Source organism: Halichoerus grypus, chromosome 2, assembly GCF_964656455.1.
Source record: "Halichoerus grypus chromosome 2, mHalGry1.hap1.1, whole genome shotgun sequence".
Classification (NCBI taxonomy): domain Eukaryota; kingdom Metazoa; phylum Chordata; class Mammalia; order Carnivora; family Phocidae; genus Halichoerus; species Halichoerus grypus.
In genome coordinates, this window is record NC_135713.1 from 36,243,637 (window position 1) to 36,263,623 (window position 19,987).

Consider the following 19,987-nt stretch of genomic DNA (forward strand, 5'->3'; position numbering starts at 1 on the left):
CTAGAAGACAGAATGTAAGAACACTGCAGATCCATTTTTCTGTAAATCAAACAAGTGTTTTTCTTCTAGGCCATGGTCAGTCCTATTTTCTAGACGCATGCCATCTCACAGAGCCCAGGCTGCGGATGCCAACATTTCAGTCACGGCAATTTGAAGATACAAACAAGATGTTCCTCTTTAGTATTTTCTGCACAAGTGATATCTATAATTTCATCTTGAATAAGAGCATAAGGATTGCAGACTTAGTGCAGAATAAATACACCTTGATTAGTTTACCTCAGAGAAAAGAGTATAATCCAGGAATCTAGTGTTTATCATATTTTGTGACAAAGAACAGCAAATTTTAACTGCCTATATTTCATATATATATATATTCCAACATTCTGACTTAATAAAATCAGATGGTCACCAAATTATACTGTTGTGATCTGCCAGTGTCATAAACTGGAATCAATTCTTATTCAAATCTAGCCATTTTATTCACATACTGTGCATGATTTGGATCATATTTTTCTATGTAAAATTACTAGATTGTTATAAGTAACTTTGATTATATGTACTTTGAGTATTATTAAAAAATAATTAGTTCATAAGGTAGTATGAAGATGTAAAACTTACTTCTTTAGCATTTAGGCTAGTATTTTTTGTGGCCGTTTGCACCATGCATTTAATCTTCTTTTTTTTATAATATCAAATGTTACATTTAAAAATAATTTTATAGGGGTGACTGGGTCGCTCAGTTCTTTAAGTGTCTGCCTTTGGCTCAGGTCATGATCCTGGGGCCCCATGTAGGGCTCCCTGCTCAGGGGGGAGTCTGCTTCTCCTTCTCCCTCTGCCCCTCCTCCTGCTCATGCTCTCTCTCTCTCTCACTCTCTCTCTGTCTCTCAAATAAATAAATAAATCTTAGGGCGCCTGGGTGGCTCAGTTGGTTAAGCGACTGCCTTCGGCTCAGGTCATGATCCTGGAGTCCTGGGATCGAGTCCCGCATCGGGCTCCCTGCTCAGCAGGGAGTCTGCTTCTCCCTCTCCCGCTCCCCCCTCTTGTGCTCTCTCTCTCACTCTCTCTCTCAAATAAATAAATAAAATCTTTTAAAAAAAAAATCTTAAAAAAAAGTACCATGGTTAACATTAAAAACAAAAATAAAAATAATTTTGTAAATCATAAACTATCTTACAGTTATTTTGCTATGATCGCCACATGTGTTAAGCATTAGTATTCTTTAAGACTATTGTATAGTTTTATATGGGGAGTTATTAATTATTAAAAATATGCTTATTTTTATATAAAAAGTATATAAAGTGTTCTAGGCAGATTTCATGGAAATAGCAAGACAAAATATTTATGAAGAAAAATTTTTTGTAGATGATTTTGCAGTCAACTTTCTCCCTTATGATGTTTTTTTTTTTTAAAGATTTTATTTATTTATTTGACAGAGAGAGAGAGACAGCGAGAGAGGGAACACAAGCAGGGGGAGTGGGAAAGGGAGAAGCAGGCTTCCCGCTGAGCAGGGAGCCCGATGCGGGGCTTGATCCCAGGACCCTGAGATCATGACCTGAGCCGAAGGCAGTCGCTTAACCAACTGAGCCACCCAGGTGCCCCTCTCCCTTATGATGTTTTTGATGCTGAATGTTTGCTAAATAAGTATGTTAGGAAAATTAAAGTTACCTCAGTGTTGTAAATATTATAATTATTGTGCTTCTCATCTGAGGCAGCTTCTAGAAATGTCAATCATGAGAGGACTTTAAGTTAGGGTGATAGAAATAATGCCACAAATCAAAACCCACCTTGAAGACTGTTAAGTGAATAATTCTGTAGCACAGGAAATAGGGCAGAAGATGCCTTTGGTAAACCAAGCGAACCAAATGTTTAGCTCCCTCTTGTGGCCAAGATGCATCACTGACTTTTTCTCACCTTGCGGGAGGGAGCCCCTCTTGAAAACGCAATATACAAAAATTGAAACTTAAAACTAAAACACTGGTTATCATTTGTGCTTTTTTAAAACAAATTCCCATCCTGGAGAGAGTCTGTAGTGAATTTACAGTATAATTTCATTTCTAAAAATAAAAGGAGTGTAAATAAAACACCAAGTATGGGTGAGAGAAATTAGTGCATTTGGAGGTCGGATTTTGAATTGGTTGATGTAACCAGAACACTGTGTACCAAGTATTTTCATATACATAAGTGAATTGACTCTAAATGCCAGTTTGTGTATAGGCAGAACAAAGGCTGTCGTCACATTTTATACTTGAAGAAATATGCCAAGAGAGGTTAAATAGTATTTCCCAAGGACAAGTAGTTTGGTGGTAAAATCAAGCCTATAATTCAATTCTAATTCCTAACTATCACTTATTGGGGAGAAGTAGTGGTAGTATTTTTTATGGAGCTTTCTTCAAAGTGAATATTACCATGATAATATTTCCCCATTATTAAATTTTAATCTACATTTATTTGTACTAACAGTTCAGTTAATACACTTGATTTCTCATGTAGATAATATTGTATAAAAATTATATGTTTGCTTTCCCTTTCCAATATTCATCCTTGTGTTTTTTTCTCCCATAACGCTACTAGAACTTCCAGATTAATTTTTAATAATCTATATGAAAGTTGGCAGCTTTGTCCTTTTTTTCCAAAATTAGTGACCATACTTTCATCTGCTTTCAGAAAACTACTTTTCTCATTTACCAAGCTTTTTTTTTTTTTTTAAAGAATGAGTATTAAGTCTTTATCAAATTCTTGTTTAACTTCTGTTGAGGTATCACATACGTTTTCTCCTTTGAACAACACGGTGACAAGTTATATTATTAGTAGATATCTTAATGTTGATCTTTAAGAATTAGATGCATTTTGGGGGTGCCTGGGTGGCTCAGTCGGTTAAGCGTCTGCCTTCAGCTCAGGTCATGATCTCAGGGTCCTGGGATCGAGCCCCGCATCGGGCTCCCTGCTCTGCAGGAAGCCTGCTTCTCCCTCTGCCCCTCACCCTGCTTGTGTTCCCTCTCTCACTGTCTCTCTCTCTCTGTCAATTAAATAAATGAATAAAATCTTTAAAAAAAAAGAAGAATTAGATGCATTTTGTCATATACTTTGCCACCAAAGGCTTGACATTGTACCTATTCTTTGGCATTCAACAGAGCATGCAAGCAAATCTCTCTGAGCCTGGTATCTTTTTAGGGATGGTTCTGGGATTAATAATCGTTATTTTTCTGCCACGATTATTATCTGTTCTGATTTTCTATTTCTTAGTCATTTTTAAACATGTGTTCTTATTGAAAGCTCACTATGTTGGTGAAATGTGCAACCTTTTCAACAAAAAGTTGTTCATAGTATTCAGTATATACATCTGAAAATCTTCCGCATCTCTGTGGCTGTTTCTCATTTCTGTTGTTTTACATTTGTTCTTGCCTTTTTCTCCCTTTGATTTTTCTTCCCCAGAGTTTTACCTACTGTAAAAATCCTTTCAAACAAATAGCTTTTTACTTCATTTTTAATTTCTAAATGCAGTAATCTTGATAGTACTTTTGTTAATTCCTTCTGCTAATGTTCCTCAGTCTTTTTTTTCCCCCATCCTAGTTTCCTGGATTATATGGTTGAGTGATTATTTCATCATCCAAGTTTGAAAATTTGGAACTTTCTTTGTCCTGTGGAAATGTATGAGCATAATCCTTCAAATTCAGGATTATGTCACCCTGTTTATCTCCTTAGGAACGATTTATCATTTTATAATTCCAATCTATTAAGTAACCCGTGTCATCTATTGAAATTAGTCAACAGTTTTGCTTTTGTGAACAAAGACGGTCTTTAGTGAGCATTAGTTTTACCTTAAATAACATGTATATAAATGCAATGCAAAACGATATGTTGGTTCTTTAAAATAAAGTGAAGAAATAGAGCAACCTTCTGGTTTACTTGTACTTCCTTATGTCATATACACTGTAGACAGATTTTTGCTTTTTGAAGGTAAGTATATTACAAGTCACAGATAATTGGCTCTGCTGTAATAGAACAGCAGAGTTTTTTCTCATCAATTCCCACCTTTAATTAGGAGGCTCACCTATTGGTGGGTGTAAATTCTCTCATCCCTTTTATATGCTTTACAACATACTGCAATTGTTACGTGACAATTTTTTGATATTAAAAAAGCATAACAAAGCATTGATGTTTGGATTCAGACAGTTTCACCACTTACTAGTCATGTGTAATTTTAATTACTTAAATAATTTGGGCAAATTGCTTAATTTCTCTGAGCCGTGGTTTCCTCATCTTTAAAATAGGGATAATAAATGATTGGCTTGAAAGTTGACATGAAGTACATGAATATTATATATAACATTCAGGGGAGACATCCAGATTATATTATAAAACCAATAAAATTATAATTACTTTAGTTACATAGTAATGAATAATGGAATGACTTGGCTTAAATCATGTTGCATCTGAAATGGAATGAAAACAATAGTTCAGGAGATGCTTTTCATGGCTTTCTACCCATCTCTCCCCAGTTGTCCACGAGAGTTCCAGTAATGCTTGCATAGTCTGGTAGGGCGGGGAAGAGAAAATATTCATACTGTTAACAGCCTTTAATAAAGATCTTGAGGTCCTCTACAAAACTTACACATTAAAGAACATAACTGTCTCCAGAAGTTTAAAAAAAAAAAAAAAAAAATTTGGCAGCTCTGGAGTCAAGTGGGAGAATTCCAGAGAAGGAATTTGAGTTTGAAAACATTTTATTCTGTCACTGACTCATTCTGTTACCTTAAATGCATTCCTTATTCTTTTTATGTCCTACTTTCTCATGTCTAAACAAAGATGATGTTATTATTACAGATGTCAAAATAGTTTGAGGAAGGTTTAGAAATGATTATTTAAACAACAACAAAAAAAAGAAAACACAATTCATTCATACAGCTGGGACGATCCTCAAAGTGCATCAGCAAACCTTCATTTTTAGAACTAGGCTGACTGTGGCTTAGCTAAAAGGGATCAATAACTAGTTGGTAGCTGGGTCTAGATTTTATGTGCTTTGTCTACTTTCCTATATTTCTGTTCTTCACATGGGTATATACCCCTTAATGTTGTAATGTTGATTTGATGGCCTATTAATGTTGTAATGATGATTTAATAGATATTGTCTTGAAACCTGAAAACATTTTGGCTTGGATAAATTAAGCCAGAAACAGAAATTGAAAGTGTTCTAATGCCTAAATACTGATCAAAATACAAACTGGTAGAAAATCTCTTAGAAAATGATATGGTTGACTCTATCGTCCTGTCGTTCAGCATTACGCAACATGTCTTCACCAAATTCTATTCTCTTGAATCAGAGTTGACTGCCTTCCAGTGTCAACACTACGTAAACCATTGGAACCTTTAGATTGAGTTATTCACTTCCCCATTTTCATAAACAGAAAATCCTAACTTACTTGCCTCTTGAAGCTGTAGTAAAATCCTCCTTGTTCCATGACACTGAGATACTGCGTGATGCTGTGTCCATTTTACGGATTTTTCTGGATCTCCCCTTCTATTTGGTGGTCAGCTATTACTTCTGTTACTGTAAGCCACACTTTTTTTTTTTTTTTAGATTTTATTTATTTATTTGACAGAGAGAGAGAGACAGAGAGGGAACACAAGCAGAAGAAGTGGGGGAGGGAGAAGCAGGCTTCCCATGGAGCAGGGAGCCCGATACGGGGCTCCATCCCAGGACCCTGGGATCATGACCTGAGCCTAAGGCAGACGCTTAGCGACTGAGCCACCCAGGTGCCCCTAATCCACACTTCTAATACTCATTTTCTCCATAAGTTTACTTCAAGGAATCCATTGTGCACAGGAAAAATCTAATTCAGTTGATTCCATAGCAGATAACTTGGATCAGTAAGACTCTGAATGAGGGTTTAAGAAATTTAAATAACGGCTTTGATAGAGGGGTTTTGATTCCTACCTCAGCGTATGAGGTTACTGACAGAAGAGACTCCAGATGAAACGTCAAAGTCTCAATCAATATGATGAGACAGTAATTAAAGTAAGTTTATATTAAATCTATTTCTTAACCTGTGGTCCCACTTGATAAACACAAAAATCTCACACCTTCCTTGATGCTATTTGAAAACAAAACAAGGCAAAATTTGCAATTAAAATAAAGTAATGGGGCAAACCTGTTTTGTTTCAAATCCAGTCTACACTCGTGTCCTCTTACCTCCCAGAATAACTATGAAAGCCTTGTGTCTCTGTTGAGCATCTTTTGTGGCTACGCCGTGACTACATATCGCTCTCACTGACTCACTACTCTAGGTCTTAAAAACAGTGCAGATGTTTCTTTGGAAATAAAGTAATGACTTTGATATCTATCAATTAAAGATCATGTTCTCACTGTAGTGACACAATATTATGAAAACTTGGCTCAAGATCTTTTATCTTGTACTCAGACCATTGTCAGAATACTTACTTCCTTTTGCAGAAACTGATACAGGTTTCTATTATTTGTTGGGAATATTTTACACTTTTTATTTTTATATTTTATATATTTTATACAACACTGAGAGTATTATAGGACCACTGCTGATGAACTGATGAAGTGTTTGTTAAACAGCTCTCTCACAGATGCTCTGTACTCCTCAATGAACCAACTAGGATAAATGGCTGTGTGTTATATTATATTACCATAGAAGCGGAGGTCTGTATTTATTAGGGAAAAATCCTAGATTTATAAAATATATTTTCCAGAGAAAATAAATGATGAGTGAAATAATTAAGTAAGCTGTGGAATAATTTAATGTTCTATGAATTCAACTTGTATAGTATTTAATGAAAATTCATGGAGGAAGAGTTGTGAGACTTCATATCAATTTCAAATGTGGTAGAGTAATACGGTGGTATGATTTTCAATGAAAGCTTTAGTTCACATTTTTTAGAGACTTGATATTGAATTTGTTGCACCAGATGTTCTTGTTTAGCTTTCTCCTTCCAACCACTAACCTGCTTAGGAAGGTACTGATACTGGGAAGGACCCTGTTCAGTGAGTTCGGGCAAGCAATTGCATCCGAATGATCTGTTGCCCCACGGAATATGAGAGATATATTTGGGCTATAATCTCTATAATTTCTACCCAAAGTCTCTATTTCTCTAGGAGATGCAAACATCTTTAAAGAGGCCATTTAAAATGAAATCACACATAAATCTGAAATACACGTAATTTTTTCTGAGATTAATCAGAGCAGTAGTATGTGCTTCATGAGTGATAGAAGTGATGTGGATGTAACCTCATTTTTTTAAATAAAGGGTGTCTTTTTTCAAATTACTATGCCTTTAATTGTCCACATTTCTTTGCAGATAATACATACGTGTCAAGTTCAGAAAATGATGAAGATGTATTAGTTACTACAGAGCCAATTCCAATAATTTTTCATCGAATAGCAACAGGTAATAGGAATACACTATTTTTTAAAATTCTAGGTTAATATTTTCTTGCCTGTAGGTAGCTTTATTTTTTTTTGTTTCTTTTAGCCCATGTAACAGATATTTATCTTTAGGATCTATAAATCCCCATATAAATTTTCTATTTAACTTGTGTTAGTTTGTTTTTTTTAACAGTTTTTTAAACACATAAATTTACAGTTCTTTGAAAAAGTCCTGTTTAAATGCATTATGTTGATATTTGCTCTAAAATATTCCATACATAATGACACTGCTAGGGAAACTGAATATTTAAAAAGCTGACTCAGGGCAATGTAGATCCCATGAAATATATAATGAGATCTGAAGGAGTCTGTGTAGTGGCACTTTGGTTTGACCATATTTTTATGGGCAATGGAAAATCAGAAGAGCTTGTATATCACATAACTTCCCAACATAATATAATTTCAAAATATTCCTTAATTTTCTTGCAAAGAAAGAATCACCTGAGGGGTGTTTTTACATTGAAGCTTATAAATGTTTGGTAAATAGTATACTAAAAACTGAAATGATGTTTTATAACTTTCAGAATTAAGGAAGACAAATGACACAAACTGTTGCTTATCCATAAAATCCAAATTACAGAAGGAAAATGGAGAGGTATGGAAATTGCATTTCATGTTTTATATTTATTGAAAACATATAGGCATATTTTAAATTTACCTTGTATTTCTAGTTAATATCATCACTGTTACTGGGGTTAAGATTGCATCTAGTGTATGGAACACAAGCTTGTAGCTGAGAGACTTAATGTGTGGGGAGGGTAGTGACCTAGAGTTAACTCTGAGAAGGAAGCTCCCTTTCAAATAATAGAAAGAATGTCAGTTTTAAATCTAAATCAGATACATACGAAGCTTTCTTTACTTATTCTCCGTACGTTCGTCAAATAACGTAGTTGACTAAGGAGCACTTATATAACTTACAGTTCTAACAACTATATGTGGCTATCCATTGTTTCAATGGGACCCTCACAGGTTCATTTGTAAAAGGTGGTCTCTTTAGCTAAGGTAGCAAAGATTATAGGTATGTAGAGTCATTATTATTGACCAATGTTAAAACAACAACAACAAATTCATACGCCCTTCCTCACCTTTAAAAAGTTTGCTTGAATCAGTCAATAAATACTGGACATTAAACAAAAAAAATGAGTGCAACAGGACCAACAATTCTTTGCTCTTAACACTATGTACCCAATACGACCTTCCCTTTCTCTTAGTGTTGTATCATTCCCTCTACTCTTCTTTATCCACAACGAGAACCACAGATTTAGCAGTACTGCCGCTAAAACCGAAAACTGTTCGCATTTTATCAAACCCAAATTCCCTTTTGTAGGTTTTTCTTTTTCCTTAAGAATTTGAAATTTGTTCTGGAAATTTTAGGGATGATTCCAAAACGTTGGATTAATAGATTCCTGTGTCTAATGGAATTTGCCTTTCTTCTAATTATTTTAACAGAGCCAGGGATAGGAATATCATCATTAGTTACTTTAGATGAGTTTTCATTGTTTGCACTTTAGACACATAACAGATGTGGTTCAGTTAATTAGAAATTCAAACTTCAAGTTCAAGCATATTTAATTAAATATCCTTTTGAAATCTGAAATCTAAAGCAAATAACTTCTATATGCAGAACGCTCTCTTTGTAATGTAATTCATATTTATTTTCATAATTATTATTGGAGTTAAGAGTGCCTTTTGTTTCATACCATTGTGTAGAGTTGGCAGTGGAAGTGAGGACAGTCAGGGATAAATATGCCGAGGAACTTTTTAATAAAAAATCGAATCAGTATGAACTTCTCAGAAGTTCTATCTGAACAAAGCCAAAGTTGTAGGTGATTATACATAGTTTATATATATATATATACATATATATATACACACACACATATATGTATATATATAATGGTAAATTGTACAACACAAAATCGATGAAATAGAACTTTTAAAAAAGATATACATAGAGCTTAATACACTGACAAAATGTCTCCTACTATCTTTTGTTTTTGGTTTGTACTGCACCAACAATGTCTTTTATATAAAATCCAGGTGATAAGCACAAGACTTAATCCATTATGGCCATTATCTACTTTTTTTGAAAGAAGGCAAGCTAGTTTGACCATTAAAACTTTCTTCTGATTCTATTATTTTAAGGAGTCAAGACAAAATAGTACAGTGGAAGAAGATTCTGAAGGTGATAATGATTCTGAAGAATTTTATTATGGAGGACAGGTGAGTGCATCAGACCTCCCAACTATCTGCTCTCAGAGTCCACGGTAGGCATCCATGTCCTAGTGGATTCCTGTGCTTGTGGTCCGAGAGCCCTGCGCGTTAGTTCTGTAACTGGCTTGCAGATCTGTATAATTTCTCTGTTTCTTATTTGTACATATATTCAGAAATTAAGGTTACTTTGGCAATTCTTTGACTGTAATCACTCACTTGCATTGAAGTTATCTTAATTCATTACAGAGATTTTGCAGATGGCATTTTATTCTATTTCTGACTTTTACATTTCTTAAGCACGTTGGGCTCAGTCAGTGTTTTGAAATGATGACGCTTCTAACAAAAGCATGGATGGTTAGTTTTAAGTAGAACATGATTAACCTTTATAAAAATTGATGGTCCCGAGTTACTGAGCATCCTCAATATTTGTATTCATTGTCTTTTCCTCTTACACTGACGTAAAGTGTTTGTTGGAAAATTGTGATGAAGAAATATTATAATTTATATATATGAAAATGGTGTAGCCACATATGCATATATATAAAAGAATTCACTATTTTTCCAGGGTAGTGTTAAAGTTTTAACCTGTGCAGTTGATTTTAGGATATGGCTGTATATGGTGTCTTGTTCTGGTTCTGTAAACTTCTTGAACAAATATGTTTTGTAACTTGTGTAATGTAATGGGAAGGTAGTAGATTAAAGTGGTGCTTTTTTTGGTTGCTGTTGTTAGAGAACGTGCGTGCAAGCAGTGGGGTGGGGGGTGAGAGAGAGAGAGAGAATCTTAAGCAGGCTCCACGCCCAGCATGGAACCCAACATGGAGCTCAGTCTCACGACCTTGAGATCACGACCTGAGCCGAAATCAACAGTCGGGTGCTTAACCGACTGAGCCACCCAGGCACCCCTCTAATTTTACTTTTCGAGCATAATACATTATATGAGACTTATGATGTAAGCGAACCTATGAACTTTAGTGAATATACTGCTGTATTCTATTTTTCAATGAAGATGACAGAGAAGATATCCCTGGCAGAACCTATAGGGGGACCTGCTCAAGAGATGGTTTGTATTTGATTCTTTTGATTCTCTTCACCCCTGAGTCATTCCTGAACCATCCCTTTTTGTCAGGTGAACTATGACGGGGAACTGCACAAGCACCCCCAGCTTGAGGCTGATTTGTCGGCAGTGAGAGAGATATATGGGCCGCACGCAGTTTCTCTCAGGTAAATCAATACCTCTTGTGAATAAAAATTAAAATGATTTGGTAAGTCATTGGGATTTTTCTGTTGAGTTATTTAAGTGGAAATATTCTTGGGCTTAGTTATATTTGAAATTTCTTAAGACATTCTGCTGTGTTTCTACTTATACAAAATGGACTATCTGTGGCTGTATGGATTTTTTTGGTTTTGTTTTTGGTACATGTGGTTTAAGAGTACATTGGTGCATTAAAGAAATTAGTTATTTTGGAGAGTTAGTTTGCTAAAATATCAGTCTTAAATAGCGTCCTAATCAATTCCTTTAATAGACTTGGCCAGCTGGCCCATGCAGTCAATCATAAATCAAGGACACATCATGTGAACAATAAAAGTAAATAATGCATAACCACTGGTGTCCAGATCACATTGTGATGTGATCTGACCCCAAAAAAAGAAAGGGGGGGGAAAAAAAGGACATAAATTTGCAGTGTTTCTTTGAGTGATAATATATTTTATCTTGCAGTTACTTCATATATAATTTGGTGATAAATTTAAAGACCATTATTTATCACTTTTAATTATTCAGAAGACCTCAGTATCCTTACCTACCATCTTCTCTCCCTAATTTAAAAAAGAAACTCTTTCCTGTCACTATCCTAGTTTCCCTCCATGAGTCAGATCTGATTATTTCAGATTCTTCTTCTTTGCCTGATGGGCAGCCTCCAAGTTGCCATGGAATTTCAGACTCCGATCCCAGCCTGATCTCGGTTCCCGCTTTATCCACCCAAACCACCCAAGCCCGTTCTCCAGACGTGCTCTGTTCCCTCTTGACTTCCGGCGTTTGCACGAGCTGTTTTCTCACCAGTGAGTGCTTCATTCTTATTCAAGCCACAATCCAAAGGCCAGCTTCTCTGGAGCCTCCTTTGAGTTTCCAATGCCGATTAGTCGTTCTGCCCTTCGGACTCCCGTCACATTTGGCTTTCACCTCATTTATTATGCTTCTCAACTTCTTGTGTCTTGTCATTATTGGTTTACTTCTCCCCCTCTAGACCCTAAATTCTGTGCATGCAGGGACAGTGCGCTATTTTGTTGGTTTGTTTTATTTTGTTTTGTTTTTTTAATCATGCTTATATTTTGTTACTTAATATAGCACAGGGAATATATGAAATATGGGTTGATGGATTCTTGATTGTTTGTATGGCATCCATGAAAGATGTTTACATTATCGGTTACTTTCTCTTCCATGGACATATCTAGATTTTGAGAGAGCCAACAAATATTTTAAGCTGGGAAGTACAACAGAACTACAATTGATAATTGTCAAGTGTTTCATTTTAACTTCAGAAACAAACTCACCACCACCTGCAGCCTCAGTAAACTGGGGTTGTATACATCCATCCTGTCTCTCCCACTCATGGAGGTCTGGTCGGCTGCAGTGGACTGAGAGTGATTGGGATTATGCTTGGAAAAACAAATATTTGCAAATTTCAAGGTTTTAGCAAATTAGCTGCAATTATTTCTCAGTTGATCTCTACTGTGGCTCCAGGGTAGGGAATATGAATAGTCAGTAAGGGTGTTAGAATGAATAAATGAAGAAGGCAGTAGGGATTTATCCATAAGTGGTTCAAAACAAGGATTAATTTTTTAACTTGAGTCGAAATTTGCTTGACTGCTTAAAATTTTGATCTCAGTAATTTAATCCCCTCCCCCACTAAAAAAAAAAAAATAAGTCTGGGATAGAGTTAATCATACAATACAACATATAGTTCAGCTTCTTTTCATTTGAGGTACCTATCATTTTAGGGTATTGCCTTAACGCATGTTGATTACCTTTATATAAAGTTAAGGAACTATCTTGAACACACATTTCCATGCTAAACTCTTAATTACACTGTCATATATATATATATATATATATATATATATATATATATATATGGAATATTTTTTGTTTCTTCAGCAAGAATTTAAGTACCAGTGATCATCTCTATTAGTATTTTCCATTATTAATAAAATTATTGATAACTTACCAACTCTTGAAATTAGATAAATACTTGGAATTTCATTCAAATGAAATATTGAAAGTCATAAATGGCTTTGATTTTTTTTTCTCCTTCCCTATTTCACTTATAAGTTTTGATTCAATTTAAATCTCTATTAACATAAGCCATGTTCTTACCTGCTGTAGATTTTCTATAGCTGTAGATTTTCTATAGCTATCGAGAATGTTTCCAAAATAAATAACCTCCCAGAGGCCTCATGGTATAAAGTATGAACCACAGCGGGACTAGTCTGATTTACTTGAAATAAATATGAATGAATTTACTGTCTCGTATCGACTACTGAGGCTTGGGGACATGGCAAGAGTATAGGCATAAGTTCTTGGAACCTTCTTCCTTGCAAAGTTCTAAGCCTGCTGAAAACAGACTGTTCTAATTAGCTGTTCTTTTACTTAATTGAGGTTTATAAGAACTTAATGGAGTTTGAAGAACAGAAGTACCTCAATATGCATAATAGGCTATTTGGTGTCATTTTTTTTTTTTTTTTTAATGTGACGTCTAATGAGAAAGGCAGCTAACCACATCTAAGTTCTCTGTAAGAGATGAAAAGAACTGGCATTGCCTCACTTGAGACAAAAACCTCTTAAAGTAGGTTGAAAGAGGAGGTAGAGATAGCGACTAATGACCAGTTCATTACTGAAGCAGGTAATTTCAGCTCTTTGTGGCCATAGCATTCAAAAGCAGAATCCTGGCTGTGTTGAACCATCCTTATAAACACTGATGACAATTCCAGTTCCTAGGCTCTTGTATTGGAAATGAGTTAGATTTCTGGAGAAACAGGATAAACCATCAGTTTATTAGACTGAGTGAACATGTCTCATCTTGAATCATGCAGCAAAATGAGGATGTTTGATGTTTTTCATTCTACATTTTCTCCTCTAGTCATGTATTTAAAAAAAATCTGATCAGTGCCATCGGAAAACAATTTGAGGTTAATATTTTTAGAAAGGTGTGGGAAATTACAAGTCACAAAATTCTCACGTGGTCAGGAATGAAATGATTCTGACAATTTGCTTGTGGTGTTTCACACGTCTAACCCATATGAAATAACCTTTGCTTTATGATCATACCATCTTCTGTTTTAAAAGTCGAAGCCATTTTTATGATGACTAATGCTTGATGAAGGTTAGAAGATTGCAAGATTGTGACTCTTCTGCATTTTTAAAAAAGATTTTATTTATCTGAGAGAGAGAGGGTGTAAGAGAGAGAGCACAAATGGGGGGAGGGACAGAGGGCGAGGGAGAAGCCGACTCCCTGCTCAGCGTGGGGGCTTGATTCTCAGACTCTGGGATCATGACCTGAGTTGAAGGCAGACGCTTAACCGCTTAACCGACTGAGCCACACAGGCGCCCCATCTTCTGCATTTTGATCACCTTTTGTGGATGGACAATTGTAATAGGGCCTTTTGGAGTTGATGTTCTGGAGGACAGGGCATACTGAGGAGTTCTTAAGGTTGAGGTTGTGCTACTATATTCAGGCCCACATACTTCCTCGAGAGAGGGAGGAAGGGAGGGCGGGAAGGAGGGAGGGAGGGAGAGAGAGCAAGAAAGAGAAAGGAGAGGGGAGGGGAGGGGAAGGAGAGAAAAGCCACAAAAATCTGTATGAACCACTTATTCTGGATTTCTGCATTTCCATTTGTAGTGACCGGTAGGATTACTTACAGATCTTCTGGTTCCTGTCCTCTGGTATCTGGCAGCATTTTATTTCTCTGCCCCTTTAATGTGATGAGTGGATACAGCTAATTTTGTCCAGTGAAATGTGAGTGTGGGTACTAGTGCAGGAGTTCCCGTTTCCCCCAGACTCCCATCACTATGGGCTCCTGAGTGACCCCAGTGAGGAGCAACTCCCCTCCAGCCCTCCGAGTCCATAGGGAACATGTAGCGTTCATGATGTATAAATCCTTTTTTTGTGTTAAACCATTGAGAGCTGAAGAAGTCTGTTACTAAAGCATACCTTAACCTACGTTGAAGACGTCGTTCATCAAAAGATTTGCTGTTGGATATTTGTAGTGTCCTTTCCAGCTATTGGTACTCCCACTCCTGCTTCTGGAGCCTCCAGAAAAATGGTCTGACTGAAAACCAGGGGAAAGTGATGACAGGAAGCACCTAGAAGAAACAAAGGGGGGAGTATTTTCCAAAAATACTGGCCCATAATCTAGTTGAAAGCTTCAGAATGTCAGATCCCAGACAGTCACCCCTATTCCCAGCGCCTGTACTTTCTTCAAGTAAAACCAAGGATTTTTCAGCGGGGGAGGAGGGGTTGTAGAAACTGTATCTCTAATACACTGTCATTTTGTATCGCCTTCTTTTTTTATCTGGACCTAGTTTTTACATTCTTCTCAGTCTTGTTGCCTTTTAGAGAAACTTCAGAGCACTTTGGATACAGTCTTGCAAATGCTTTAATCTACCAAGATTTCTTCCTGACTACTGAGTTTGCATATTTCTTGGCCCATTCACAAACATCTCTCCCACACTGAGCAAAAAACATACATTGAGTAGGCATGCAGAGAGAGACAGGGAATGCTTGTTGAGTTTCAGATGTCATAGAAGGTGTTATGTTTCCTCACAGAATCTATTTCTTCTCAAAATGTAACTGACCAGTCACTGAATGCAAGAAATAACTGAATAGTAATGATTTTATTTCCCAAGAACCTGTGATAGAATTTCATGTATGTGTGTATATGTATAATTTCCTTGACAGCTAATAAGGGAAGGCTAGATATCTAATAATATTTTTATAACCAGTGCAATCACTGCTAATTCTGATCAGGTAGTGTTATAAAACATCACAACAGTATAATGAATAAGCTGTATTTATAGAGAAAGGAGGACCAGGAGAGATGGTCTAACATTTACTATATTGTGAGTATGGATGTTGTGTCTCATTAATGATGATGTTATCTTGATTAGTTCCATTAAAAATTAGGAGAAGAAACTGCCAAGAATTCTAACACATAGTGCCCTCAAAAATACATGTTCATAGAAAAATACATTTCGTACATACGTTCTTAAATGAACTAGGTCATATGTAAACATCCAAAATCAAGTGACCAGATTTCAAGATATGTTGATTGAAAGAGTAGCTCAGATGTCTGGGAAAAAAAAAATTGTGAAGCAGTCCTTTCTCAGTTCCAAGGTATAACAACTGCATCAGATCATTTCTGTGTTGTTCTCCTTATCTTAAAAAAGTATTCAGGTTCAATTTGATGTGATCTTTTCACAGTGAATAAATATAGGCAGTGCATGAAATTATTTTGAGTTATTATAAACCCAATACAGCATTCAGGACACAATCAGATATCTGGCTTCACAATTCAAGTTGCATTCATATTTCAGGCTTTTGACTTGATTCTGCATTTGCTATTCATGAGATCCGGGGCAACTGAAAGTTAGTCAGATATAGAAGCAATCCTGATGACTGGGTCGCTGCATCTGGACAAACTGTAATCACGCTTTGTAATCTCGCAGTGGGAAATCTGAAATTACTGGCATTATATAAAAAGGGCATCACAACGGAAATTGGTTTGCATATACGCAGCACTGTTGTGAATTCTTTGAAGTGTGGCATAAAAACAAAAAGTGTAACTATTTACAGATCTACACCTGCAGAATCCAGTTAATTGCAAATCTTTAATGCCTCTGCCTCTTCAAAATTCTGTGTTTGTGTTCTGTCTTTGTGCTCTGCTGTGGCAGGGAAGAGCACTTATAATTTTGTTGTTGTTGTTGAAATAAATTGATAGTGTTAGAAATTAGGAAGGTACTAACCACAGGAATATTGAAGAAATCATATAAAGAATACTTAAAGATTCACATATTAAATGTTTTAAAAGAATACATGTCACTTTCTGATCATAACTTTATGATAAATTCTGTTGAAGTGGTCTGGAAAACTCCGAAGAAAACAGCTGTGGGTAAGGTTCTTACTGATTTTTCTTGTCTCTGATTCCCTTCTTTCAGCCTCTAATTGTACCAGTCTTGCCACTGTAACTAAATCCAGACAAAAGTTATTCTCCCTTGGGAAACTGGCAGTGACCCGAGCAAATGAACGCCTGGTGATGATGGGGATGTGGAAAGTGGTCGCTGTGATAAGCTGACTGGTGCGATTAGAAATGGTCATAACCTTTTAAAATAGTAATTAAATGACATATATCAAGACCCCCAAATATAGTTATATTATTTATTTCATGCAGTAATTTTAGAAATGATTCTGTGAGAAGACAGATGCACATAGATTTTTATCCAGAGGCCTTTTTATCAATATTTACAGTGTAAAAAAAAAAATCAATAGCAGCCTCATAATTTTAACATTATCTTATTATAGAATTGTATTTATACAAATACAACCATTTAATTCTATGATTTTGAAGAATATTTCATAATATAGAAAAATACTTATTTTAGAAGAAGTGAAAGAGCAGGACAGATTTTTATATACCATATAAAAATATGGAATGAGATATAAGCGAAGATAATATCTGAGTGGTAGTATTATAAGTTGCTTTTGTGTGTTTTTCTGACATTTTATAAAATGAGCTTATATTACCGTAGTAATCAGAAAAAGTAGATATGTTTTAAAAAAATTTTTTAAATTTTATTTATTTATGTGACAGAGAGAGACAGCGAGAGAGGGAACACAAGCAGGGGGAGTGGGAGAGGGAGAAGCAGGCTTCCCGCGGAGCAGGGAGCCCGATGCGGGGCTCGATCCCAGGATCCTGGGATCATGACCTGAGCCGAAGGCAGACGCTTAACCGACTGAGCCACCCAGGCGCCCCAGAAAACACATAAATTTTATATAAAATAGATTTTACCCACAATCTACAGTTAATAAATAAGTACTTTTTTAAAAAAAAGTTTTGGTTTTTCTATTTCTATTTTATTTAAAAAGGGAATTTCAGTTTCCATGCATTTTTTGGTAATCTACGTGCTCCAAATAGTATATTTTGGAACATATCCCTCTGGATAGTAAATATTTTTATATCAACTTCTTTAGTAATGGGTAAAAAATTTTTCTATTGTACCAGTGTGCTATACTTTAAGTATTTCCTTATTATTTAATATTCGTTTCTGTCCCCAATTTCTACACTCACAAACATCCTTCTAGGCAGAGGTTTACACATACTTGTTACAGTTTTCACCCCACTTAAATGTCTATTGAACATCATTAATAATTGATCCTCATCATTACATTTAGTGGTTCTTTCTTTTAATTTGCCAACACAAAAGATGTTTGACTTTTATATTTATGAATAAATTGCTGATGTTTAAGATTGGCAAATTATGACCACTGGGTCGTGGGGCCCATTTTTGAACAGCCTGAGAGATACAGATAGTGTTTGCTTTTTTAAAAGGGTTTAAAGAAAAACAAAAACCAAGAGGAATATGTGACAGAGACCAGAAAAGGCCTGAGGCAAAGGCTAAAATACTTACTATCTTGACCTTTACAGGAAAAGCTTGCTGACCCCTGAACCAGAGGCATAAAAGAGATGGTTTATTTGCTTGGTCCTTATTCTTGGCATGGTGTCTGTATAATTTCATAAATAAATTGGCATATTTTTGTATCTAAATTTGCATATCATATCATGTCTAAATTTGCATAAGGTTACAAGTGTTCTTATCCTTTATGAATAACACAGATTTTTTTTATTATGTTATGTTAATCACCATACATCACATCATTAGTTTTTGATGTAGTGTTCCATGATTCATTGTTTGCATATAACACCCAGTGCTCCATGCAGAACGTGCCCTCCTTAATACCCATCACCAGGCTAACCCATCCCCCCGCCCCCCTCCCCTCTAGAACCCTCAGGTTGTTTCTCAGAGTCCATAGTCTCTCATGGTTCGTCTCCCCCCCCCCCCCCGATTTCCCCTCCATGCAGTGTTTTTAAAAATTCAGTTACTATGTGAATAATTTTTATCCCTTTTCTTTTTTATGTAATCTAAAAATATTATCATCAAAGAATAAAAAATACAATTTCATAAATAGTGAAAATGTGGTCAGTGGTTTGATATATATATATTTTTAATTTTTAAATTTTTTTTTTAAAGATTTTTATCTATTCATTTGAGAGAGAGGGAGAGTGCACGTTCAGAGGGGTGGGGCAGAGGAGAGGGACAAGCTGAGCAGGGAGCCCTGTTTTGATATATTTTTAAGGGGTTGATGGAGAAAGCACAGAGGCTGAGTTCTTATATTCTTTTTTTTGTTTTTTAAGATTTTATTTATTTGAGAGAGAGGGAGAGTGAGAGGGAGAGTGAGAGGGAGAAGCAGACTTCCTGCCGAGCAGGGAGCCCGATGCAGGGCTTGATCCCAGGACCCTGGGATCATGACCCGAGCTGAAGGCAGACGCTTAACCGACTGAGCCACCCAGGTGCCCTGAGTTCTTATATTCTAATATGCTGCTTTTTGTGTGTCATAGACATTAAAAATCAAAAATCCCCTTCGATTCCTTCATTCATCAAATTACATAAAACCATTTGATCATTAAAAGTGTCTTCTCTGAACCCTAGACAAGTGCCACAGTTTTGTATTATATTAACCTTACTTGAATACGTAATACACAGAAATTATCATTGAGTACTATGTGCCAGATAATATCCTACAACCAATTTTGAAATTGAATATGAACTCAGTGCCTGACTTCCCCACTGACTTATCGACTCTTTGACATCTGATTTCAATTCTCTAAAGCTCAGTTTCCTTGTTTGCAAATGAGGGTAGTAATGGTATCCTCGTCAGAAGGCTATGATGAGGACCCTGCAAAGTGATAGTTTATTGAATAGTGAACCGATTAATCACCTGTGTAAATAAATAGGATGTGTGTGTTTAAATCTTGGCTCTGCTGCAGAGTGATGATGGGTCAGTTACTTTATTGCTCTGAGCCTCAGTTAATGCGTATATAAATTAAAGGTGGTGGTGGTACCCATCATGCACCGCCATCACGTGTATATAAAATTCTTAGAATAATTTCTGGCACATGAGTGCTTAATAAATACTGGCAGCTAACTTTTATCATTTCAGTTATCTGTATAATTTTATTTCTCATCCTATATAGCATTTGTAACTTCATAC

At 35.8% G+C, this 19,987-nt stretch overlaps 1 protein-coding gene across 6 annotated transcripts in view; it reads left to right on the forward strand.

Annotated features, from left to right (window-relative positions):
• Positions 1-19,987, forward strand: part of PARP8 (poly(ADP-ribose) polymerase family member 8) — a 171,565-nt gene that overhangs the window by 91,468 nt on the left and 60,110 nt on the right. For all 6 annotated transcript variants that reach the window (XR_013445540.1, XM_036111782.2, XM_036111779.2 and 3 more), the window contains 4 exons: positions 7,324-7,413; positions 7,976-8,046; positions 9,597-9,674; positions 10,792-10,886. Coding sequence is in view for 5 of the 6 variants with exons in the window: in XM_036111782.2 (XP_035967675.1) it covers positions 7,324-7,413; positions 7,976-8,046; positions 9,597-9,674; positions 10,792-10,886 (334 nt within the window). In the remaining variant the exon portion in view is untranslated. The remainder of the gene's footprint in view (positions 1-7,323; positions 7,414-7,975; positions 8,047-9,596; positions 9,675-10,791; positions 10,887-19,987) is intronic.